Source organism: Amborella trichopoda, chromosome 6 (assembly GCF_054954075.1).
Source record: "Amborella trichopoda isolate Santa Cruz 75 chromosome 6, AtrichopodaSantaCruz75HAP2 v2.0, whole genome shotgun sequence".
NCBI classification, from domain to species: domain Eukaryota; kingdom Viridiplantae; phylum Streptophyta; class Magnoliopsida; order Amborellales; family Amborellaceae; genus Amborella; species Amborella trichopoda.
In genome coordinates, this window is record NC_142341.1 from 33,693,495 (window position 1) to 33,720,296 (window position 26,802).

General features: G+C 36.0%; 1 protein-coding gene across 7 annotated transcripts in view; it reads right to left on the reverse strand.

Moving 5' to 3' along the window:
• PDE312 (Nucleic acid-binding, OB-fold-like protein) overlaps positions 1 to 26,802 on the reverse strand; it is a 68,271-nt gene that overhangs the window by 5,744 nt on the left and 35,725 nt on the right. For 4 of the 7 annotated variants that reach the window (XM_088869733.1, XM_088869734.1, XM_088869735.1 and 1 more), the window contains 3 exons: positions 15,761 to 15,834; positions 15,499 to 15,565; positions 9,020 to 9,112 (listed from right to left, as the gene is read on the reverse strand). In XM_088869733.1, the coding sequence (XP_088725859.1) occupies positions 9,020 to 9,112; positions 15,499 to 15,565; positions 15,761 to 15,834 (234 nt within the window). Of the gene's footprint in view, positions 1 to 5,211; positions 5,247 to 9,019; positions 9,113 to 11,484; positions 12,025 to 12,155; positions 12,275 to 15,498; positions 15,566 to 15,760; positions 15,835 to 26,802 lie in introns of those variants that run through there. The other 3 variants (XR_016057755.1, XR_016057756.1, XR_016057757.1) reach the window with 3 other exon arrangements.

Here is a 26,802-nt window from a genome sequence, read left to right on the forward strand (position 1 = left end):
GTCCATCTAGAATAGTTTGATGTAATGATGTAGGGGGCATGATAAAGCACGAAAGACCTCAAAAAACATAAGGTTGCTATAAACCCCACATATGTCTTGCCTGGTGAATAGGAAATGAAAATCCTAGGCACATTACTAATCTACTAAAGATGACATATCAAGGGCCTAGCTGATAACGACAGCTTGTACCAGTCAAATGGATTTGCGATAATTAAGAAGCATTGGTAATGAAGCATAACATCAAACCTAGTGGAAAATTCCAGAATTTCATAGTTTCCAAAAACCTTGATCGATCACAAAATCAGAAGCATCATGACAGATATGATAGGTCCACAATGGTTAAGAAAGGTCATGATGTGATTTCCGACAAAAATTTTCAAGAGAGATATTCCCACAGCATATATCTTGACTTTTCAGAAATCCATGTCCAATACAAATTATTTGCAAGTGCTTCTTGGAAAGAGATGCAGGACTGAAATACATGCAACTGAAACTGGATTCTACAACAAAGTCTGCCTCAGAACACAGGAAACTGTTGACCTGTGTACAATATAATCTAGTGAGCTTTGCACTGTCTTCGAGGATTTTATGTAGAGAAACCATATAAAAGAAAAGTGGACATCCAGTGACACACAAATGGATTATGATAGTGCTGCTAAATAGCCAGAACTTCACAGAAGCCATCGCACAAAGTGGCAAAAGATGGCCATAAAAGTGGGGAGGTAAACATGCTCCACTTGAGGTCATTAGTAGGTATTTAAATACTAGCTTGACTACTCAATGTGTTTTAAAGGTTATGTATTATCTCAAAAACAAAATCAGATGAAGAAGTGGACCGCCATACAAAATGGTATGCTCTAGGTGAAATGGATCATGAAGCAATGTCTTCTATTTCCAACAACCTTACATTCAATTAATTCCTTAAGGATATCAGAATTAGAATTTCATAGATCATGGTATTGTTCTACAGTAACCAAAATGGCATTTGAATAACCTTAAACAATGTTTTTGACACAAGCTCCAATCATGAGTTTCAAGAAAGTTCCGAAGTATATACTCACTTTGTTCATGTGATAACTGAAGGATGATCATAACAACAACAATTGTTCAGAATGGTAATCAAATATGTGGTATTCATATTGGTTTTGTGGCCTTTAAAGGTATAGAGATCTTGTAAAAATGACATTTACAGTAGAATATGCACTTCAGTGAGAGTGTATGTGTTGACTGACTAAGGGTTGGGCAGTTCATGGCCCTGGTCATGTCCAAAAGCATTAGCCCTGAGGAGGTGGCACTATAGAGAAGGGTTTGTAGTACGTTATCCCTTGTTGAGGTCAGAGAGATGCCCAGGGATTATGTTTGTAGGCTAGTAGAACTATGTATCTCATGTATACGGTTTTAAGCCTGTGAGAGCATGGGTCAAAGCCTCAACAAACTTCTGCACGGCATGTACACATAATAGCCACATTACTAGGAAGCAGTCCTATAGAGAGACACGTGTACATGTGCATAAAGAGAGCCCCCTTTGCGCTGTGGTGTGACAAGTGTTGCACTTGTTATTAAAAGGGAGAACTGAAATCCACATTCCAGGATCATGATCCCACTGTTTATTGTCTGACTTTGACAAGTCAATCAAGAGCCCTTGCTTTGAGACTACGGGTCATGGGTTTTTATTGGGTTTGATAAGAAAACATGGTTTCTAGGGCAAGTGGAGTGGCCTTATTGTTATTATTTTTTACCCATTGGTACCAGTCTACTCCTAGTATATTTTATTTCTCTATTATAAACGTTTCTATTATTTTCAAATATTTTTTTCATAATTTTAAAATATTATTTCCACTGTAATTTCATCAAAAAGGTATTTATAAAACTCTCAAATCTTAAAATAACATACGTGGGACCAAAAAAGCTAACTCCTAATCTACTTGGAAAAAAAGGTTAACTATATCAAATATATATATATATATATATATATATATATATATATATATATATATATACGTGGGACCAAGGATCCTGCCCCACATGTGTGTCTCTTTTTTTAAGAGTGGGGACCACATTCACCCTAGGGGCCACACCCAATTTTTCAAGCAAAAAGTGGCACAGCACCTTTTTAGGGAAAAAAAGGGGCACGACACCTTTTGAGGAAGAAAAGCCCCACACCATTATTTTTAGGGAATAAGTGGCACGCCACTCTTTTGTGGTAAAAAAGGGCCACGCCACTATTGTTCTTCTTCCTAAAAGGAAGCAATGGAGCTGAAGCACTTTAGACCAATAAGCCTTTGCAATGTGATATACAAGTGCAAAGGTCTTAGCTTCGAGACTGAAAACTCTTCTTCCTAGAAGCTTTTCAACAAAGTTGATTTATTGTTGGAAGAAAAATCTTGGACTGTGTGTTGCTGCAATCCATGAAATGGTGCACACTGAAAGAAGGTCTAAGGTGGGGGAGCAATGTACTTCAAGGCTGATAAGGAAAAGGCATTTGACAAAATGGATCCAGACTTCCAATATAAAAAGTAAAGAGGATAAGGCATGACCAAAAGAATTGTGTGAAATAAGTGAATTTATCCAGTTCAGGCATAATTTCTTTAGTTGAAATTAAATAGTTCTAAATTCCTTCCTGACAGCCTTCCTGTATGAGTAGTGAAGACTGAAGATAAATAGAGAGGGTTGTTGACCAACGGAAAGCATGGGAGAGAAAGCGTCCGTGAAAGAAAACCTGATGGAATCTGAACGAGTGAGTTTCTAGGCAAAAGGGGCAGGCCCCATTATCTATGGTTCAAATTTAAAAAAAATTAAGATAGGTAATCTAATTCTAATTAGATTTGGTTTCTTATCGTTAAGGGAGATCCAGTGTTTCGAAAAATGCTAGGTAGCGCCTAGGAGGCCAAAGGGGGGCTCCAGGTCGCCCAGCGCCTAGGCGAGCACCCAAAACCTGGGCGGCCCAGTTAGTCTAACAATATAAGTATAACTGCATAACACATAAGAGGTAGGGACTTAGGGCACATCAAATGTATAGAACACAAGTTAACATAGCACACACTCCTCCATACCCCATAAAACCACATCCAATTATACAAGCAATCAAAAAAAAAATTCACTAACTTTGATTACTCAATCTCCAAACTTCCACCTCTAAGGACTCTAAATCTTCTAAAAAACACTCTAATAGATTTATAAAAGATCCAAAACTAAATCTAATATCAACAGGTGATGCTTAGATCAATTTTTCATAACTTTGAGAAACCTTTCGATCCTATAGAAATCACCAAAAACTAGTTTTTTGGGTTTTCCTCTATCTAAAATAGGCTCTAATGGGGTATAGGTTTCAAATAAACCTAAAACCCACTATTTTGCCCTTTTTATATTAAAAAAAAAAGGACCAAAACATGCCCTCAACGAGGGGCATTTCTGCCCCTGGGCGGCCGCCTACAGCTGGGCGTTGGGCACCGGCCTAGGCAGGTTCCCTGGCGCCTAAGCGGGCACCTAGGGACAGCCCACCTAATTTGGCTGCCTAAGCCTAAGCGATGCACCTAGGCCTCCTGGACCGCTTAGGCGCTAGGTGGTCCGCTTTTTAAAACAATGGGGAGATCTATAATAAAAATTGATTATATTTCAATTTTTAAATAGGAGTTGGACTTAGGTCAAAATATAAGAGGATAACGTTCCTATCTTTCCACCCAAAATCATGATGTCTGATTTGAGGGATGGATGGCTCTGATTAAATCTCTCTTACCCCACAGATTTTTAATTATCCTAAAGGTCAAGTTGGAAATTGGATAAGGCATAATTGGAATGGAATCATGTTCAAAATACGAGATAGATCTTGTTTCTATACAAACCTAATTGAACCCCCTCTCTCATGACAAGGTTTCTCTCTCTCCCATAAAAGGATTCTCTCTCTCTTCTCCACGCCAAAATTTTCTTCTATCTCTCCAAGAAACTTGAAGTCACTTGATTTTATCATGCTAATTTCTACTCTACCTTCCCGGATGGAATCTCTAAGAGATTCTATTCCGATTCCGGCGGATGGATTCCTCCTAATCCCTTTATTTGATGATTTCATTGGAAATCATGTAAAGGGAATTTAGATTGTATCTAGCTATTTGTGCAGGTATTTTAAGAAGCAACTGCCTCTTGACTTGTACCGATCGTTTATTAATCGACTATTGGATACCCCATTCTCATGAGTTGATGCATTTATCTGAGCGATGCCCCCTCTGTTTACCCATAGGGAGGTACGCCACTCTCTCTCTTCTCTATATTTTCTATTAAAGAAAAATATAGGTGGTAGTATAGTTAAACCCTAGAGCAAGGGTTTTGCAGTATTTTTAATAAAACAAGAGAGAAGCGCAACATATAGAGAGATCAACTCACAAATTCAGCCCAAATTTGTTCCCATAGGGTTTCTATAAACCCTAGTTGATTTTAGCTCTCTAAAACCCTAGAGAAAGAACTATTGCCTACAAAGCTTTCCTATCTCAGGATTTCCAAGAATACCTTAAGGGGCCGTTTGGGTATGTGGAAATCTATTACGTGACAATAGATTACAAGGAAATATGACATTTACACTGCCTGGGTACACTTTAATAGTAAGGAAATGAAAAGACATTACCCGAGATTTCTCCAAAAATCACGAAATCCATTACGCAGTGAGGGGTGAAAAATCTATTACAAGGTTAAAAGGTAATTTTTGGAAATCTTTCACGTGCGACTCTCTTCCCTATCCATGCTTAAAAAAACATTTCCCTCTCTCATTGTATAATTATTAAGGCAAGTAGAAAGTGAAAGTAGGGGATATGAAAAGGGGAATCTAAATTGATTTGAACAGGTGTACGATGACAATTTTTACTGCAATCATAATAAAAAATTTACACATCCGTCTATCCCCTATTTGGGTTGTAGCTCTCATCTGACTCTCATATAAAAACAAAAAATTTTAATAATTGGTAAGTGAAAGTAAGGGGAAATCTAAATTGATTTGAACTGTTGTAGAACTTGATGAGGGACAATTTTCTACTGCAATCATAAAAAAAAAATTCTACATCCCTCTATCCCCAATTTGGGTTATAGCCTGTCATCAACTCTCGTATAAAAACAAAAATAATAACTGGTAATCGATGAGAAATTACACAACACAATCATAATAAAAAATTTTACACAACATAATCCTCATAAGAGATTAGGAGAAGCTCAATTGAAATAAGATACCTCTTTAGTCTCCTCCAATGCTTCAAAATTTTCAACTGCAATTATCAAACCTTCTAGTTTACTAATCAAAATTCTTCCCATTTTTTAATTTGTACCATAAAGATTTTGATTTTGGTATCATAAATTTATTGCTTATTTGAAATTATATATAGAGAGACATTTGAAAGACTTCTATAAAAAATAAATAAAACTAAGGCTTATCACAATAAAATCATGTTATTCCAATCGTATTATTCCAATGACTTATCATGTTCAAACCAAAGTCTAATCATATTAGCCAAACATAGCCAAACAGTAGCAATGTATTTCCCAAGCGGCATCTAAATACTACCCAAACAGTGACAATCCATTTGCAGGTAATGTATTACGCAGTAATGTATTACGCCCGTAATATATTTCACAGACAATATACTTCCAAGTATCCAAATGGCCCCTACAGAGTAAAAGTGCATCATTGGTCAAGGAATTGGGTGTTTGGTGTACCATGACCCAATAGGATAACTCCAGGCGTGTTCCAGTAAGTCTTCCTGGTACTTTTAATTAATTTTCAGTATTATTTCCTATTTTTCTATAAATTTTTAGGAACTTATTTTGTGCTAAAACTTATAGTGGAAGTTAGTTTAAAGCCCCTCGATAGTTTTTATTTCTCTTGGCAGTGAAAATCAAGATCCTAGGTTGCATCTAGGGCAATTTTTAATTTTACAGTAACATATTGTGGCCCATATATTTAGACTAAAAGTAAAAAAAAAAAAAAGAAATTCATATCAAAAAAAAAAAGGAAAATATATCATGAGACACTTTAGGTGTGGGGATGGTCTTTAGAGTGGGACAGTGGATAATACCTGGAACGTCCATGTGAATGGACAGTGGATTTTGGGCATTTGGAGCTCCAAAATCAAACATATATGGAGGACTCTGATTTGGAGCTTTTTTTATCAGGCCACACCTCAAAACTAGTTTTCAAGGTGGTGCAACAGCATTTTTTGGTGTCCGAAGGGACCATGAAAAACTTTTGTGCCCCATTTTATCCACTGCCCATTTACTTCAACAGTGGAGACCGAAGATGGAGGAATTTTTTATAACTATTTTACCAAATGAACCCCTTTTGGTCCTCGGACCATAGAATCTTTTCACCCATGCATGCATGCATTCATTTGAGTACACACACATGTATGTGTGTGTGGCTTTTGTTAGACAACTCTCTCTCACGGAGTATTCTCTCAACCCACTCAACATTCTTTGAATGCTCGTTACCCTTTGCTCTCTAATACAAAAATTTTGTACTACGTGCATTTTATGTCATTAGTAAGGGGTAGAGTAGACAACTGTCAAGGTGGACAATGACATTTTATTATTGTTAGAAAGCAATTAATGATCCATATAAGTAAAATCAGACCCTATATGGATGATGTTACATCCCATGTGCGTAATATTATTTCCCACAATAATTAATAAAATGTCTTCTTTTCTATTAAAAGACTCCTAGAGACTAAGTTATTATATTAAGAAGTACAGGTATCAAAATGTCCAAAAATATTTTAGTAGGTTTAGGGAATACAACATAAAGGATAGATGCACAAACACACATGGCTAGGCTAATATTGTTGAAGTTCAACAGCCCCCCCACCTTTCCCTCCCTTTCCCCTTAAAAAGAATGATGTTAGGGGTATTTTTCGTTAACCTCATTTTTTGCACATATGTCCTCTGGACCCCGAAACATGCCCTCCAAGAAAAATAAAATTAGGGGAGAAAGTTGGATTAAAACCTGATCTCTATTTTGGAAAATTGTTAAAACTAAAGTTAGATGTGCTCAAAATATTTTTTTTTTCTTTTCTTTTTTTTTTTTGGGAAATTGTTCATCTGGGATTTGAAGGCCATCCCTAATGTTTGGGGTTGATCGTCCTTTATAAGGTGGTGGATGGAGAGCATATGGAAAAAATGGGTGTATTTGTGAGCAGATCAGCCCATGGACCAGTATAGCCAAACAACTCAGATTGATGGACAGGAGGTGATCTAGACGGCCTACATTCATCAAAATGGCGAAAACATTTTTCCCACATTTTTGGTGCATATCCCTTTATGAATTATTTGGAGCAGCTGGATAGGGTGCAAAATTTCTAACACGCGACACTGCTTGCAAAATTTGTGGTCCATAGCATTGTGAATAAACAAGTTGTTAATCTATTTCTTCTTGTATTTAGGTCCCTGAGGATAGTTTGCCATTTCCCATTATCACCACGGCTTTTGTTATTAAACGAAAGGGTTTAAGTGGGCATGGTGTTCAGAAGGGACACCATGGTGATTGTATTCTCGCTCTTCTTCCTCATGTAAGCCTCTCTTCCTCTCTCATCTATCTCTCCAATTTTCTCTCTCTTCCTAGATCTTGATCTTTCCCACACTTTGATTTCCAACATACTAGTGTGTTGTATCTTAACTTGGTAGCAACATAGAAGGCTTCAACCCGAATGATGTGATTTCACCATGCGAAGATAGCCAATAGCTGTACATCAGAATATAGTTCCTTCTATAAATTTTCTTTGTGATGTGTGGTTCGAGAAACCAAATCTATTGTTAAACCCTGGGTTGCAGTTTACTATTGTTAAACTTGATGGGACCAATTATTTGGAATGGTCACAGACTGCTAAAATATTTATTGGTAGTAGAGGGAAGTTGGGACACATCAATTTTAAATTGTTGTAACCTGAAAAGATAAATCCTTCATAGGAAAAGTGGGACACTGAAAACTAGATTGTAATGTCTTGGTTATTGCACTCAATGCAACCTTCAATTAGTAGGGTTTCCTGATTCTTCGGTCTGCGAAAGAAATCTGGGAATCAGTATACCAAACATACTCCAAAAGCCAGAACATGTCCCGGGAGTACCAACTGAGATAAGAGGTATCCCATCTTCGACAGGAGAAGCGGTCTCTAGCCGCATATTTTGCTTTACTTCGTAGTCTATGGGAGGAATTAGAGAATTATCAGATGTTTAAACCAGCCTGTAACCAAGATGGGGATAATAAAGGAGTTTGTGGAACAAAATCATACCTTTTGAGTTTTAGGTTGCATTGAACTCTGAGTTTGAGTTAGCTAGGGTTCAAATTCTTAAGCAGGATACTCTTCCATCTCTCAATCAAGTATACTCCTTTATCCAGTGTGAAGAAAGTAGAAAAAGTGTCATATTTCCTACACAACCAATGGATCAATATGCTTTTGTCTCTGCATCATTGCCTTCTAAGAATAATAAGGGGAGTGGATCACAAAAATTTGGTAAAAGAAGTCCAAAAGTAAGCTAAAATGATCATAGTGGTAGGATTGGTCATGTTAAAGAGAATTTTTGGGATTTAGTTGGTCGACCGGCAAATTCAATCGTTCTTGGAAATTCAATGCACATAATACTTCATCCATTGATGGTTCAGCAACTATTTATGCATATCAAGTACAACCCAATGCAGCAACTATTTAAAGGGAGATGATATCAGTCCCTAAAGACAAAATTGAGAGCCTCCGTCGTTTGTTTGCATAGTTAGATGGCCCACCAACTACCTCCACATCATCCTGTGGCCACTCAAGTATTAATGCTTCTGCTAACCATGACCCCCTATTCTTTTAGGGGGAAAAAAATCTAACACACAACACTAACCGTACATCTCTTTTAGCTTCACTCTGAGTAGTTAGACTCCCCCCCAACCCAAAAAAAACACACACACACACATGTATATACATAGTCACATACATCAAATAAAATCTCCATAAAGAAATTGCAGTAAAACATGACATGATATGTGGTGCAGTAAATTCAAAATCACCTTATCAACGTAAGGATGATCTGACAACAATGGTCGATCTTCTGGTTTCGACTTAGGTCTTCTTCTTGGGACCAAATATCTTCCTGTTTCATGCTGCAAAACAATGCCTTCACAATAAGCATGAATCCAACCGTTATTCAAAGATGAGATTTATCCATTGGAACTTTTCATAAGATGTTTTAAAAGGGAGGTGAAATGTATGAGAAAATCATGAAAACAATTAGCATCTTCCCATGGAAACAATGATCACAAAAGTGTTCTAGAGGGGAAGCAAGCAATGTGAGCCTCTCAATTGAAAAGAGGTTGTTTTTCTTACTTAACAGGATAACAAACAACATTATTATTCTTATAATAAGAAATCTAGATTATTGTATTGAATATCCCAATCACGTATCATTAATTAAATTAGTAAGTGTTGGAGTTTTGTGGCCTTTAAAGCACGTGAGAGCATGTAAATAAGAATTATAATAGATTATACACTTCAATAGGTTCATGTATTGGTTGACAATCTAGATTATGCTCGGCATTCACTCTCAAGCAAAGGGTGCTAAAAACAAGAAAACTCGATTGTTTGGCATACAATCTCTATGTGATCAATAACAATTTTTTGGCTAGTTAATAGCATAGGTTAACACTTATGAATGATAAAGATGACAGTTGTTACCACTTACGAATGATAAAGATGACAGTTGCTAGATGTTGAACATTCACCTAAACTAGACCATGATCCATTGGTACAAGAGTTCATGATTTTTCTTGGAGATTTGCAAGAGAGATACAGCAGGCAAAGGCCCTAGAATGATGATGATGATTCATAATGCAGTCATAGTGCAATGCAACTTACAAGACACACATAGAAGCCATTTGTTAGAAATTCCAAGAGAAATGCAAGGAACACTATGCTATGAATAGATTAAAGTTAGCAATTGGAAGGAAAAATGATCCTCCCAATTTAACACGATTACATGATTAACATAGTTTGAATAAAGTACATCAAAAAAATAAATCCTTTAAAGGTGGGATTATAATGCACTATAAACAATATAACCTTTACAACCAGCAGAAACTATCGAATCCTGGGGATGTCTTCGACCAGCTAGAACAGAAAAAGAACACCCACAAGACAAATTAGCTATGATTTTCAGTTGTGAGAACGAGACAGACCATGCTATTCAGTAGGAGAAACAGTTCCCCGGAAATATAAACATCTCATGCAGGAGAAAGAACAGGAAAGAGAAAGGAGGAGAATGCTTTTCGCTATAAGATTTAGGGATGTGTAGAGAAAGGACGAGAAAGAAAAGGGAGGAGCGTGCTAATGGTTAGAAGGTTTAAGGATGCAAGGGCCTAGGAAAGGCTTGTACAACACACGGGGCACACATCTAGTATGCAACCTGTGCAATGCAAGAGGACACAAGTGCAAGTGCTTTGGGCAAAAATTAGAAATGTTAGAAAGGAAAGATAGATGTGTGAGATGACTATTTTATTGGGGAGGGGGGGGAAGAGAGAATAGATGCATGTGAGATATTTCAAACAAAAGAAGTTACACTAATTAACTGTTGTGAGAGGAGAGAGAGGATGGAGGGAGAGATGGATGAGACATACCAATCAGGTAAAGACTCTAATAATTTCTTTCACATCTCCTTTTTTCGCTTCCCTCACCCTAAAATATCTTCCATGTCTCTTCTCTCTCTTCTCACCTCGTCATCCTAATATCTCTACCACACAGCATTTTCTCTCTCAATTCCCCTCATCACTATAAATCTTGGATCACTGTGCTATATTTGGGTGATGAGACGGCCTTTAAAGAGATCATTTGTAGTACATATATATATACATTTATATGTAGATGTATGAGTGTTGTCTGAGTTTTGAAACAAATTGAAGTATCTGACGGCAGACACCTCTACAGGAATGAATGCATCCACACACACGCACAGACCCTACATGCAAGCGCATTTACATACAGACAAGGTTTTAAAAAAAGCTAGGCGGCCCCTAGGCGGCCTACCTTGCGCTCAGTGCCCAGCGCCTAGGCGGGCACCTAGAACCTCGGGCGCCCTGCGGTGCAAATTCTTAGTTTGTGTTTATATATTTGCTATCCAAATGCACACATATGCATATATTTGTGTCAAAATTTGTAATTTCTTCTATTTGAAATTGAAAATATCGTAAGTTCGCAACATAGCTTTTTATTTACAAACATATCACATGTCTCAGCCACTCAGGTAATACTAATCAAGTTGAGAATAAACTTATTCAAAATTTTGAACCATACAAAACATTTAAAAGTCTAATAGGCTACTGTGAGGTCTCCAACTCTCATATTCTCCATACTCCATACCCATAAAATAAACCATAATAACATCCAAGTCTCCAACTCTCCAAGTCATCAACAAACTGACTTCCAAAGCTATAAAAAAACCAGTAAACCACACAACGAAATAGTCCAAAAAGGCAAAAAATTACAAACCACATAACTAAATAAAAATCGTTCAAACTCCAAATATCTAAAGCCCAAACCAAGATGGTGCAATAAAGTATTAAAGTTACTTCAAAAGAAGAGAGAAGACAATCAAGACATCAATAAGAATCAGAATCATCATCTTCATTGCTTTCATCTGCATCATAATTGAGGTCGTCATCATCAGAATCATCACCATCTTCAACATATTCCTCTTCTTCCAGAGATTCTTCTAAATCTGCCTCCTCTTCCTCTATCTCCCTCCGTGAAGTATCAACAGAAGAAGTGGCTCGAGTGGCCCTCCTAGGATCAGAAGGTTGCCCCGAAGCCTCCTCGACCATTGCCCATGTCAAACCCTTCCCAGGGAAGACCTCCTCAGTACCAGGGTCACTAACTAGCCAATCTGAAGCATTCTCCATGTTTTTCAAAGAGATAGGGTCCTTCTTTGGCTAGTTTTCTTCTCCTTGAGCCTTTGATTCTCTCTAACAAAAACCAAGTCATTGAGCTTCCTTTGCTCAAGCCTATTTCTTCTCTTTGTATGCACCTATAAGGAAAAACAATGCATAAGTAACTACTATAGGTCTATGATCTTCTTACCTTCTATGAATCTATATTACAAAATGAATCTGAACTCATAACAAAAAAAGCATATAAAATCGTAAAATAGTAAAATACCATCTCAAACGAACTCCAATTGCGCTCACAACCAGAAGAGGTAGTTGTCAAACTCAAGATCCGCATAGCCATCTTCTGGAGGTTTGGAGCGCTACTCCCATGTTGTCTCCACCATTGGGCTGCAATATGTGGGCAACCTTTATAATTAATTTAGGTATTTAACATTATCAAAACTTGAAAGAAACTTATAAATTTATATTTTATAAAACATAAGTACATAAGTTAAAAGAATATTACCTGGTTCGTCTTTATTTCTCTTCCTTAATGCTATATCTTTCCCAAATGACATCAAAGAACACTTGTACAAATTTAACTCTTCAGTTGATATCTTATCTTGGATATTTGGATCAGGAACTAATTTCTCAAGACACTCATTAAAACCATCTATAATTACCCCTTTTGACTCAATATCTACATCTGCATAAAAGAATTTGGGGTTCAAGTAGTACCCCGCTACATGCAATGGTCTATGGAGCTGCCTATCCCATTTATCATCTATAATCTCCCAAATTGGGGCATATTTCGCTGCATCATTGCCCAAATTCTCTGCAATCTCATTCTTAGCCTTTTCCCTTGGCATCTCTAGACCACTTACACCTACTCCACTCCTCTTGAAGCAAACATAGACCTTAATGCAATCCTCCTTTTATACAGGCTCTGCAGACTAAGGTAGGCAGTGGCAAATCTAGTGACCCCAGGCTTCACTAGCTCTCTTTTTTGCGAACTTGAGCATCATGCTAAGGGTAATGTAACTGTATATGAAGATTGTAACCTCCTTAGCCTTAAAAATAATTCTTTAAATAGGAGACAATTCACCAATTGCCTCAAGCATAAGATCTACGCAATGTGCAGCGCAAGGAGTCCAAAATATGCGAGGCCTCTTTTGTCGAAGCAAATGACCTGCAGCTAGATTGGGAGTAGCATTATCTGTGACCACTTGAATTACAAGTTCCTCCTCAACCTCCTCAATACCCATATCAATGAAAGAAAATATATAATGCGCATCATGAACATCATTGGAAGCATCGATTGAGCGTAAAAAAACTGTACTTGTGGGACAATTTACTAATAAATTCATGTTACTCCTCCTCCTATCACTCCACATATTTGTCATCAAAGAAACCGCAAATTTAGCCCATCCCTCCTTATGAGTCTTGAGATATCATTAGTGTACTCGACTTCTTTCTTCAGTAGTGGCTCTCCAATCTCATAAGGAGTTGGAGCTTTCAAACCTGACCCAAATTGCCCAATTGCTTCCAATATTGTATGGAAGCTATTCAAACAAGCAGTGTTAAAAGAAATGCCCGCATAGTAAAACCACCGAGTAATATAATGAATCACCCGGGCTCCATCTTCCTTTTTAAACCTATTTTCAATTGTCACCTATTTTTTCCCCTTTCTCTTGCCTTTCTCAATTACCGTCTCAGGACTAGGTGTAAAAAAACTATCTATAGGCACTCTTGTACGAGCTTTCTTAGACCCAAAAGCCCTCTTGGTCTTAGAGCTCTGAGTACCAACCATGGCTACCTCTTCTTCCCCCTCTTCATCATCCTCTTCTTCAGTTTCAATAATATCATCAAATATATGAACTCCTAACTTTAATTATGCTATATCCTTTTTTTTTGCAACTTTTTTACTCTTTTCAGCTTCAATGTACTCCAAAATCTCTTTCTTTACCAGATCTGGGACTTCTTACATGGGGCAACATGACCTCTAATACCGGTAAGATGTTTCTTAAATCTATTTATGCCGACATTAGAAACATGTCCACAGAAATTATTTATGTCATTCTTATCCAGGTTAACACAATATTTCTATCCCGGATCTCCACCCCTAGTAGACCCCGTAGAAGACATCTCAAATTGAAAAAATAAGTCTCAAATAAAGATTACAGACTAACCTTTTCTACCCAATCTCTAATCTTCGATGTTGGTTATCTCAATCGAGCTACGAATCAACTCAAAAGTCTTCTAATACCACCAATAGCACCCTAAAAATAATTTCAATCAGAAAAACAAACTTTTTCAATCCACAAGAACTACTTTCAATTTTCAGCAATTGCTTTAGATTCTCATAAATAAGTTTAAGATTGAGGGTTTCTTGTTTTTTTTTCAGTTTGGGGTTGAAAAATAAACCCCTAAACTTATTTTATACGACCTTGGGCGAAGTTATTTTATACCCCTTTTGCCCTTTTGGGTGAAGTTAAAAAAAATAATTTCGTAAACTGTGTTGGGCGCTCGCTTAAGCGCCCTCCTAGCCTGCCTAGGCGCCCGCCCAGGTACAGCCGCCCGTGTTGGGGCGCCCAGGTCAAGGTGTGCGAAAAAAAAAATTTGGGCGCCCAAGCGTAGGGCGGTCCATTTTTTTAAGCATTGCGTACAAACACAAACGTTGCGTAAACAAGGACGTAAATACATGGAGGAAGAACAGGGAGGATTACAGACTGCATGTTTAACAATAGTTGGTTTAGGTTTACAAAAGCTTAGGGGAGCATAACCTCAATTCCATGCCCTATAGGGAACAACAGGGTGTTTCCTTTTAAGAGTTTTATTCTCCACTTCAAGGTGCCACTTCATTTTCTCCTCATAAAACTAAAATCATTTTTTCTGCACAATACAACATATATGGACAATAAATACAAATGAATCAGTCCCCCCCATTTCTTTCACATATTGAGCATATCAGAAAATATGATTTAAACATAAATTATCATTTCAGGAATTCCTCTCTCCCAATCCATGTGCTTCCTGATATGACATAAGCTTCATGTGACTGCATGTGATCCAATGATCTTTCAACTTTCTTTTTCATCCTGATTTAGTGTCGATGATATGAAAATATAATTCTCATATGTGAGAGGTTTCAAATGTTAAACATTCAAGATTCCAGTTTTCCTGTGAACAGAAAATGTATGAAAAATTACAAGCAAGACTTTTAGAAATACAGCGATTGTCATCCAAGAAAACGTAAACGGATAGTGGTACCAATATATCAAATATTCCTAATAGTAATTGGACCATAATGCAACTAAATTGGGTATGATTCTTGGTTGGGAGGAAGATAATATAAATAAATGTGAAGGGCAATCTCACTCAATGTCAATTGAGATGTAAATCTTGATAGAAATACCCAAAATGAGAATGTAAATTAGAAGTCAATTGATAAACCAAGATTAGATAATTTGGGAAATTAATACACCAATCACATTAGAAATGCCACAGAGACTTAACGTAAATACTGGAAATCAAGTTTCAAAAGACCAAGAGAACTTTCACCAAAACAACGTGATAGTATTCAAAATGAAAAAAATAAATAAATAAATACTTATGTGAAGCAGAGTTCTTACTGATAATTCATCCGGATTATCATCCCCATCACGATGAAAGATTGGAGGAGAATCAAACCTATTGAAACTGTAGCCATAACAAAGAAAATAGATATCAAGAAAGAAACTGAAAAAAACAAACATATTAGCATCAAAAAGCAGCAAGCAGAATCAGGAAGACTATTTTGCCATATAACAGTAAGAAAGGATAGTAATCTATTGCATAAAGAATCTCAATAAATTCGAGTTTCTCCCAACACAAGACCAGAAGCAAATTACATACATAAGGTGGTCGATGTTAGGATGGACCAATCGCATCTCAATTGGAAAACGGTAGCGGTAAGGATCTCGTTTTGCCTGCATAGTAGCATAAGAGAATAGTTATGACCAAGACCAGAAAGAAGGAAGATATTCACTGAAACATCAACAAACATCAACACCATGATATCAAAAAGCATTTGTATATCAGTGCTATGAAAACTGAACTGGACATTGAACCAAATAAATGATAGGTATGGTCTTTTTTGGTTGGACTATTAACCGGTTCAAATTTTAAAAATAGATAAATTTTATATAATTAAAACAAAAAGCCATAAACCAAAAATTAGAAAATAAGGGAAATTTCAGAAAAATGTTATGAAAAATAAGAAATAACAACTAGAGGAGTGTTTTATAAAATTATAACACTTACAGTTTATTTCTGGATGATAAGAATAATATATCTTCTTTGTATAATTACTTCCATATCTAGAACTATATTGATATAGTAAAACTATTGATCTATGTCTACGCATAAGGAAAACCATTGATGGACCAACCAACATAGTAGAAGACTACAATTATGCTAAGACTCAAAAAAGTCACAGTCGAATATACAATATCCATTATCAAGTAAAACTATTGCTCCACCTACAAGGACCTACTAACTCATATAAAACACAAGAAACTACAAATAACAAAATCGCAAATTTTAGTAGTGCAAGGACGCAGGAAAGTCAATTTAACAAAAATCCAGCAAACACAATTGCAATAAATACAAGCAGATATTGACACGCTCAACTTCATGAACTCCCCTATTTCCTTTACCAACTCATGGAAACCATAAGATCAATATCAACCCGCTCTTACAATTAATTTTAGCCAGTAAACGATCTTGCCAATGGATCAAATCAATTCACTAACTGCCGCCAGGAAATGTAGAAGCCAAATTCATATTTTCTCTCACTGGGAAAAAATACAAGGCCCTCCCTTTGCTAATGAATTCTCCTTTTTAACCCTCAAATGTCAAAGACAGCAAAACGTTCTGGTCAAAGTGAACAAAAATGGATTTGATCGAGGAGTTTTCCCTCAATAGGGCAAAGAAGCATGCATTTTCCCAAAAACAAATTCAGGGGAAGGCATAAGAATCAAGGGAGTTGATTTATGAATGAATTAAAATAAAAAGGAAAGAAAATTCCACCAAAACAGCACAAAATTGTTACAGAAAATAGGGTTTTTCCATTGGAAACCATTTAGAAAAAAGAAAGAAAATCGTGTTCTAGAAACTGGCTGATTAAAACCGCTTCCATCTGGATCCAAATCATGTTCTAGAAACTGGCTCATTAAAACTGCTTCCATCTGGTTCCATCAGGTTCTCTCTGATTTTGTATTTCATACAATTTTTTCACTGAACTGAACCGGTCTTTGTCCATGATCCAGTTTAAAGTGTTTGATTAGGTAGGTCCTGTCTAGTTATGATGGCAAATTTTATACAAAATAAATGCTTATACATGCCATGGAATATTAAAACCATCAGAATATTCTATACATCATTGTCTTTCCCGTAAGGTAGTTTGAAGATGCAACTGGCCTTAAGCAACAACACATTACTCTATTTGGCTCACTGCAAAAGGAGGCTAGCCTAGAGAAGTAATGAAACTCATACATAAGAAAGAGGATTGTTCACTTATAACAATCTCGAACTCAAGGACTTGAGAAGTAGAGATTCCATAGGCATGGTCCACAGGTTAAATACTTGCACCAGTTCCAGGAGTCAATTTAGAACTTAAAAGAGATCAGGCTGCAGTCTCTAAAAGCAGAAGATGGCAGAGTTTTGTGCCTTGACTCTTCTCCTACAGGTAGACAAGGATAGAGCCTTCAATAGGCCATAAGAAAAAGGGAATGAGTTATCCAGCAACTCAGATGAGGGATACAAATTGAATAGAGTCAATGGAGAAATTCATTTTGGTGAACACAAAGAGACTGGCCCGTATCGAGGCAATGGAAAAGGAAGCTCTTCCACGAGATCCCCATCATTTTATGTGGGGACAATGGCAACCCAAGGTTTTGAACCCAATTAGATTTTGTAAGCACAAGATCAAATTGCCTAGTGGTCCCAATTTGGCAACGACTTCACAGCCATTATACTAGAGCTCTAACCTAAAATTATAATGCCACTAGTAAGAGAAATTGGAGCGCTTGAGTGCATCCATAAGAGAAAGATTGACAAAACACAACCAATTAATGATTCAATCTTCACGCATTATAATTTAAAGACACATAAGAGTCCATGCACAATTTACCAATGATCATTTTCTTAATATTTTTTATCCATAATTAACTTATAGGTTGTAAATTTGCATCCTCATTTGATAACTATGTAGATTACACACAATAAAAGATGGGCAGGGGAAGACCATAGACTCCAAAAGCTTAGAAGAATAACTGGAATCTGGGTTGAAGAGGCCAGTGGGGTCCTAGCATAGTTACAGGGATCATCCAACTAAGGTGGTGATCCCGCACAGCAATCCAGTGTTCCTTTGTCAGGATCTACATGGGATCTCCATAGCTAATATTAGTGATCTTGTGCGAGCTTTATCAATAAAAAATTAGCTCCTATCACTTACTCTTATGTGCATCATGATAACATTTTTTATCGTCTGTTGTGGGGCCATAAACTACTACATAATGCTATAATTACATCGGTGAGTACCTCATCATAATATTATAGAATGATAATAAATAAATGATTGCAATTTTTTTTAATCTAATTTCTATTTTTCATAGATCATTGGATTAAAAAAGTATTAAAATTTATATATTAAAAATACATAGTAATTAAAATTTGTACAGAATGCACTCACGACCCAAGCCTCTTGCATGTGTTGATGCCTCACTCCAGATCCTACTCCCAACAACCATGGTCCTAGAGGGGAAATACTTACAATACAAGAGTTGAGCAGCTAAGGATGAGCAACAAAGAGGGATTTATGAACCCTGAGATGGCAAGTCCAATAAGGGTAGTGGGTGTGATAATGGAATGAATGTGATGAGGAGGCATTCAATGTTTTAACTACAAGAACATGAGACTTTGATTGTGAGTTTGATTTTATGTTATATTTATAGCTTTAACTATGGACAAGAACATAAAAGCCAGTGTAAAATGATAAAAGAGGTGCACTGTTTCAAATTTTTTGCATTGCAAACTATGAAAATGAATCACTATTTAAGAGATGGAAACGCACATGAGAGAACAAAGCACAGTGAAAATGATAGCGACTTCATAAAAGCGAGCCATGTTGCCAAGGAGATAAAACCTCCAATCAAAGGAGTCGCTAGTAGATATGTTTACACCAAGCTCCAATACATATTCTAACTTACTCATGATTAGACTCCAATGCTCCAATTCAAGGGAAGTGTTGAATGAATGAATGTAAAACATGTTATGGGATATGTTGCAGAAATATTTGTATACCCTACTCTCTAGAGGAGCAGAAGAGGGAACAAGAGTAGTAAGCATTGCATGCAAGAAATTCTGAGATGATCTTTTCTACTATTGGGAAGACTTACTGAAAGATGCCTAAAGTTACTCTATCAAGACTTAGTACACCCCACATCCGATTCCCTGACCGATGGCGTACTTTTGCTCCTTTTGGTATTGTTGGAAATTCTAAGATATGGAAACTTTGTAGGCAATACTTCTTTTTCTAGAGTTATAGAGAGCTCACAAATAAACTAGGGTTTCTACAAACCCTATAGGAACAAATTAAGGTTAAATATGTGAGTTGATATCTCTTTGGGCTAGGCTTCTCTCTTCTTTCTTCAAAATACAGTAAACCCTAGAATAGGGTTTCACGTGCCACCACCTATTTTTCTTTCACTATGGGTAGCGTGAACTCCTGGCAAAAATCAAGAGAGGGTGGCATGGAAAAATGAACGAAGAGATAATTTTGGGCGTGAGAGAGAGTGTTATGTCATAAACTGGGAAAGAGATTCAAATAGCATTATATAGAAAGAAATCTATCTCCCATTTGGAATAGGACTTCTTAAGTATTGCCTTAATAAACTTTTGAGATGAATCCATCTACAATAATTTCTGCCAAGTTACCTAACAGATTTGTCAATCTATAAATCATGTAGTGGATGGCAACCCCAACTCAAGGTAAGACGTTTGGGTGGCAGCCCACACATATGGGAGCACTGACAAAGATGTTGATTTGCATAATATGGTTGCATTTGGGAATTCTACTAGAAATATGGACTCCAAATTTCAAGCTTGTAAAAATCGTAAAAATTTAAATCTTTTCTCGCAAAATATTTCTCTCATATACCAAAGGGGATTGGTGTGCGATTCCTGACTTGTGGCAATTTTGAATCCAAATCGATGGGACAATAATTCCAATAATGTAGGAATCACAATTCCTATTTCATCATATCACGATTCCGTAAGCCATTAAACGGTTTGTGGTCATGTGCGATTCCTGAATGGTAGGAAACTCGATTACAACAATGATGGGATACTGATTCCTACAAATAGGAATCACATTTCCTATTTTATTAGCTCAAGATTCTGATTATCAAGAATCATGCCTCTAATAATTTTCATTGTACGAGAGGCAATTCCAAGATTAGGCATCATCTGGCATACGTGATTACTCAATTTTGATTCCTAAAGCAAATTGGAATCACAAGCATCCAACAACTATAGCTTTAACAACCTTATCCTCCATTTTAACCATAATTCACTCCAAATTTCTCTTTTATAAAAATGTCTATGCTCAATTAACATAATCAACTTAAAAACTTTAGTTACGGGCTTGCCCTTATGGTAATTTGGCACATTTTACAGCAATAATTTAAATTGAATTTTCCCTCTATTTTGGGTGAGCATGTTCAACCAATCACATGGTGCCACATGGGATAGGTGGTTATGTGCACAATTAAACATGTTCTTAGGGTTTCAACCATAATATCAAACCCTATGGCCTTTGTAGAAGCTTTCCCACATGTGTACTCAGCCACAATCCAAACACAAAATATGTACCAAAATCCCATTTTTGAGTTTCCAAAATACCACCAAAAATCGCAACTTAAAATCACATTTTTAGAACAAGTAATCAAATGACAAATAGATTCCCATAGGGGGGTGAAGTAACCCCTCACGTCATGTCTATATGACAATGATGTGGAGCCCACATCAACCACACATGCCATCCATTAGCTATTTGGGGGTCCAGTGTGGGCCTTCTTTATCATTTCTCAAAAACAAATCCAGAATTTCTCATTTTTGCCTCACAAAAATTTAGAAAAATCTCCAAAAATTCTCAAAAATTCACCAAAGCATTATCCATCAAATAACACATTTTGGCACCATTTGAAAAATGATAAGGGAATTAGGATCCTATGGAGTTGAATTCGTATCGGAGCACTCCACTCGGCTAGACTTAGAATCCAAAGTCACCTTCTTAGTATGACCCAACAAACCCAAGACCCACAGTGCTAATCAGGGGCTCGTGCTTGGTTTATCAAAGTCAAAACAAATATGTGGCTTAGGACTCCCATGTTGTAGTGGATTACAGGTACACCCCCAAGGACATGAACTCCTATGGATGCAAGGGTTCCTTCTTGGCACATGTGCATATCTCTCTTAGGTGGATCAACAGGGTAGAGTGGCTTTCCATATGCACCTATACATGTACATGCTTTGTGAAGGTTTGATAGTTTTATCATGTCGGATATTTAAGCTTATGTCCTCTCAAAACCTTAACCTTCTCATACAGCTCTAAATCACACACAAAAACCTCAAACTCAAATTATAATCAATCAATCACAAATAATCACATACAAAATGCCCTGGCTATCACACAGTCATCAGGCATAAATAAAAAACTGACCCTGACTAGAGGTAACCCTCTCAGTGCCAATCATATATATATATATATATATATATATATATATATATATATGTATATGTATATATATACATATATATATATACATACATATACATATATATACATATACTTATTCTTCTTTTTGGATTTAATATATTTCTCTTTTTTGTATTTTTTCTTCTTCTTTTTGACATAGTCAGGCATATTTATATCTCCAATCCCTTGGAAAGCAAACTGAAAGAATAGAAAGAATAGTATCCAAGGAACTACCTACGGTATCTCCCATACCTAAGTCAGTATTATTTAAACCACCTCCTGAGTTAAATAAAAATAAATTCCATATTGGAGAAAATAATAAATCCCTTATGGATCAATTAATCTCCAAACTATCCCAACTAGATTTGAAAGGCGTACCTTCACCTCAAATCCATATTCCTCCATCTACCATCACTTCACAGATACCTGAGTCATCTGACAAAGGTAAAGCTGTCATACCTGAGCATGAAACTATGATGCTCACCGAAGAAGAACCCATAATAGAGGATACAATCCAAAATCAAGAAAAAGCCTTTATGGATACTACACCTCTAATGGATACCATTAATAAAATAGCTTATGGGAAATACTGGAAACCCATAACAGCCTTACCCTATCATAAGAGACCTACTCCTGTTGACATTCAAATGGAAGAAGATTCAATACAACAGGCAGTGTCTTATTCTGGAAGATCTATAGTCAATTGGCAGATAGATGGTTTATCCGAACTCAAAATACTAGATGTCATGAGACATATGACCATGTATGCCTCTGCAAATAAAATGGCAGGCAACCATGACCAAGAAGTCGCCAAAGCCATAGTAAATGGATTCACAGGCTGGTTAAGAGGATGGTGGGACTTCTATGTGGATGATGACACCAAACAAAGGATTTTAAACAATACTAGACAATGGACTGGAAGAAATGAACAAAACCAAGAAGTTATATATACAGAAAGTGATGCTGTTAATACCCTGATATACACAATCACCTTACATTTTGTAGGCAGTACTTCATTACTTGCAGCAAGATCAGAAGACTTGCTATCTAATTTACGCTGTCCTACTCTTTCTCATTATAAATGGTATAAAGATGTATTCTTTTCAAGGCTTTTAATACGAGAAGATTGCCAGCTAGACCATTGGAAGGAAAAATTCATAGCTGGCCTTCCATATCTATTTGCTGAGAAAGTCAAAGAAAGACTTCGCAAAAAACACAATGGAATAATAGTATATTCATCATATACACTCGGAGAACTCTCCGCAGAAATATGTGCAGAAGGCTTAGCCCTCTGTACTGATATGAAATTAAAAAGGCAAATAGACAAACAAAAGCTCACTAAGAAAAAAGAACTTGGAGATTTCTGTGAGCAATTTGGATATTACTTAGATAGAAAAAATATGCCTGACTATGTCAAAAAGAAGAAGAAAAAATACAAAAAAGAGAAATATATTAAATCCAAAAAGAAGAATAAGGATAAGGAATATTACAAAAAATCAAAAAGAAAACTAATCAAAAAATTTTCTCCTAATACAAAGAGAAAAAGCAAACTCCCAGTATGCTATAAGTGTGGTAAAGTAGGACATTATAAACACCAATGTAAATTAAAAAAGAAAATAGACTCATTAAATATAGATGATTCAATTAAAGCAAAATTAAAAAGTATAATATCATATGATTCTTCCTCCTCTACTTCTACTAGTTCTTATACTGAAGAAATCGATAGTAATGATCTTGATTTTATAGGTTCGGATAGTTCTTCTACCAATACCGAGACTACTACAGAATCATCAGAAGATTGTAGTTGTCCATTACCTCAGCACAATGTTCACACACTCACACAGGAAGATAATTTTATATTAGACATTATAGATAAAATAACTGATCCCGAGGAAAAAAGAGCTATCATCACCCAATTTATCAATATTACCAAAAACAAATCAAAATCACCTATTATCAAAAATCCAGATGAATATAATTTTTCTGCTATTATCAAAAGAGTAAGTGATCAACATACTTCTCAAAAAGAACCTACAATATCTGATCTCAAAAAGGAGATCAAAGAAATAAAATCAGAAATAGTACAATTAAAAGGAAGAATTCAAATATTAGAATTACAACAAATGTCTCAACGAGATTCTGAGACAGATGAAATAGAATTCAATGATTTGATAACAGATAACCCAATAGAAACCACTGGTCCCATAGAGACTAGTGAGACTAGTGAAATACTAACAGTACCAATCCCTTCAGTTAATTTAATAAATAAAATAATAGTACAAAAATGGTTTGTCCAAGTCAAAATCATTGTTAATAAAAATTAATGTTTTGAAACATCAGCTCTTATTGATTCTGGAGCTGATCTCAATTGTATAAACGAAGGACTTGTACCTTCCAAATATTTTGACAAAACTACTCAAATATTAAACACTGCAGATGGTAGTAGGTTATTTATTAAATATAAATTATCCAATGCCTCTGTATGTAATAATCACCAATGTATTGATACACCATTTATCATGGTTAAGGGATTAAGCCAATCAGTAATTCTAGGGGTTCCATTTCTAACATTGCTTTATCCTTTAACTATTAATGAAAAAGGAATTTCATCAACAATTCAAAATATTCCAATACAGTTCAATTTCATACATAAACCAAAACTAAAAGAATTAAATAATGTCAAAAGCCAATTACAAGGCAAAGAAAAATTTCTTTGCACTCTTAAACAAGAAATTAAATATAAAGTAATTGAAGAGCAATTACAAATGCCTTCAATCCAACAAAAGATTCAATCAATACAAAAGCAAATAGAAACCTCAATATGCAGCGAACATCCTAATGCTTTTTGGGATAGGAAAAAACATAGTATCAGTTTGCCATATGAATCAACTTTCACTGAAAGTCAAATCCCTACGAAAGCTAGGCCAATACAAATGAATACTGTTTTATTAGAAATGTGTAAAAATGAAATAGCAGAACTCCTACAGAGAAAGCTCATTAGACCAAGTTCTTCACCTTGGAGTTGTGCAGCTTTTTATGTTAACAAAAATGCTGAAAAAGAAAGAGGAGTTCCTAGATTGGTAATAAACTATAAACCATTAAATAAAGTATTACAATGGATTAGATATCCAATACCCAATAAAAAAGATTTATTAGACAGAGTTGCTCAGGCTTGCATATTTTCAAAATTTGATATGAAATCCGGTTATTGGCAAATCCAGATCCAGGAACAAGATAAATACAAAACTGCATTCAATGTTCCCTTTGGACAATACGAATGGAATGTAATGCCATTTGGATTAAAAAATGCACCATCAGAATTTCAAAAAATAATGAATGATGTTTTCAACTCTTACTACCCTTTTATGATAGTTTATATTGATGATGTCCTAATATTCTCTGAATCAATCGATCAACACATTAAACATATAAATACATTTATCCATGCTGTTAGCCAAGCAGGCTTAGTGGTTTCTGCCAAAAAGATAACACTTTTTAAAACCAATATCCGATTTTTAGGACATATGATACATCATGGCACTATTATTCCAATAGATAGATCTATAGCTTTTGCTGATAAATTTCCTGATAAGATTCTTGATAAAACTGAGTTACAAAGGTTTTTAGGATGCCTCAATTACGTAAGTGATTTCTATCCTAACCTTGCTTTGGATTCCAAACCATTATATGATAGACTCAAGAAGAATCCTCCTCCTTGGTCTGACATCCATACTCAAGCAATACAGGTAATAAAAAGTAAGGTAAAAACCCTTGAATGCCTTTCTCTTCCTCATCCCACTGCTTTCAAAATAATCGAATGTGATGCCTCCGATAAAGGACTTGGTGGTATACTCAAACAACAGGTAGATACCAAAGAACAATTAATACGATATACTTCAAAGGCTTGGAATTCTACTCAATTAAATTATTCAATGGTGAAAAAAGAATTATTAGCCATTGTTCAAAGTGATATTTTAAATCAACCTTTTCTTATACGCACAGACTGCAAAGCAGCCAAAGATATTTTGCAAAAAGATGTTAAAAATTTGATTTCTAAACAAATATTTGCTCGATGGCAAGCCATCCTTTCTGCCTTTGATTTCTCTATTGAACATCTCCCCGGGTCTTCCAATTCTTTACCCGATTTTCTGACCCGAGAATTTTTGCAGGGGGGGCAACACTGACGCCAACGACGAAGAACCACTTTCACTTGCACTTCAATTATTCAAAGATAATCTCTCTGATAAGGATCTTACATCCTTAAATATGGGCTCCCGAGGCAATACTCGCCGGGGAAAACAACCCATGAATTCTTTAGTCCCATATGAAGGGGAACCCTTACCCCTGAATATTCGCTCACCATCTCAATCACCAGTACATCAAATCACATACCCAGAAGCTCGTACTTCAACTCCTACTTTTTCACCTGCCCAATCCAAGTCCACTCTTCCAACCAATACTCCCAGATCTGAATACATTGAAAGAGCCTTTCTAATAGATATTTCCATAGAGCATCAGCAGGTTCACATGGACCCAAGCAAGCTCGCACCATTATATCTATTAAATCATCTTAATCCTATCAATGGGATTAAGACAAGAGAATACTATGAAGCAATTCTAATGGAAACAGGATCCATCTCTGTTGTCCATTATTTCCAACAAAACACCAGAATCATAGCTTATTCCAAAGTGCAGATAAAAAAGCTCCTTCCTTATACTGAGTGGGGTTCTAATCCCGCACATGGGAAGAAATTACAAAATACCGAATTTTCTTACAAATATTTTAAATACGCTGAGTATATAGAAGCTTGGCATAAATTTTTCTACTACCAAAACCCCAACAATACTCATAGCTGGTATTTACAATTCCGGCTACCAATTTTCGAAAGATTCCCCACCTGGTTTCAAAACTGGTTTTTTGTGTGGGGATCAACTGCTATGATCCTACCTCCTGCCTTCAAGGATTTGCAGGAACAATTTATACAATATAATAATACCAATAATACAGTTGACACTCACCTTTACTTCATGGCTTTATACCAAATCCCTTGGATTATGAAATGGGATTATACCATCTCCCCAAATACTTCAAATGACTATACTTACATCCCTCGTTTGGGAAAGACCATCTCTGTCA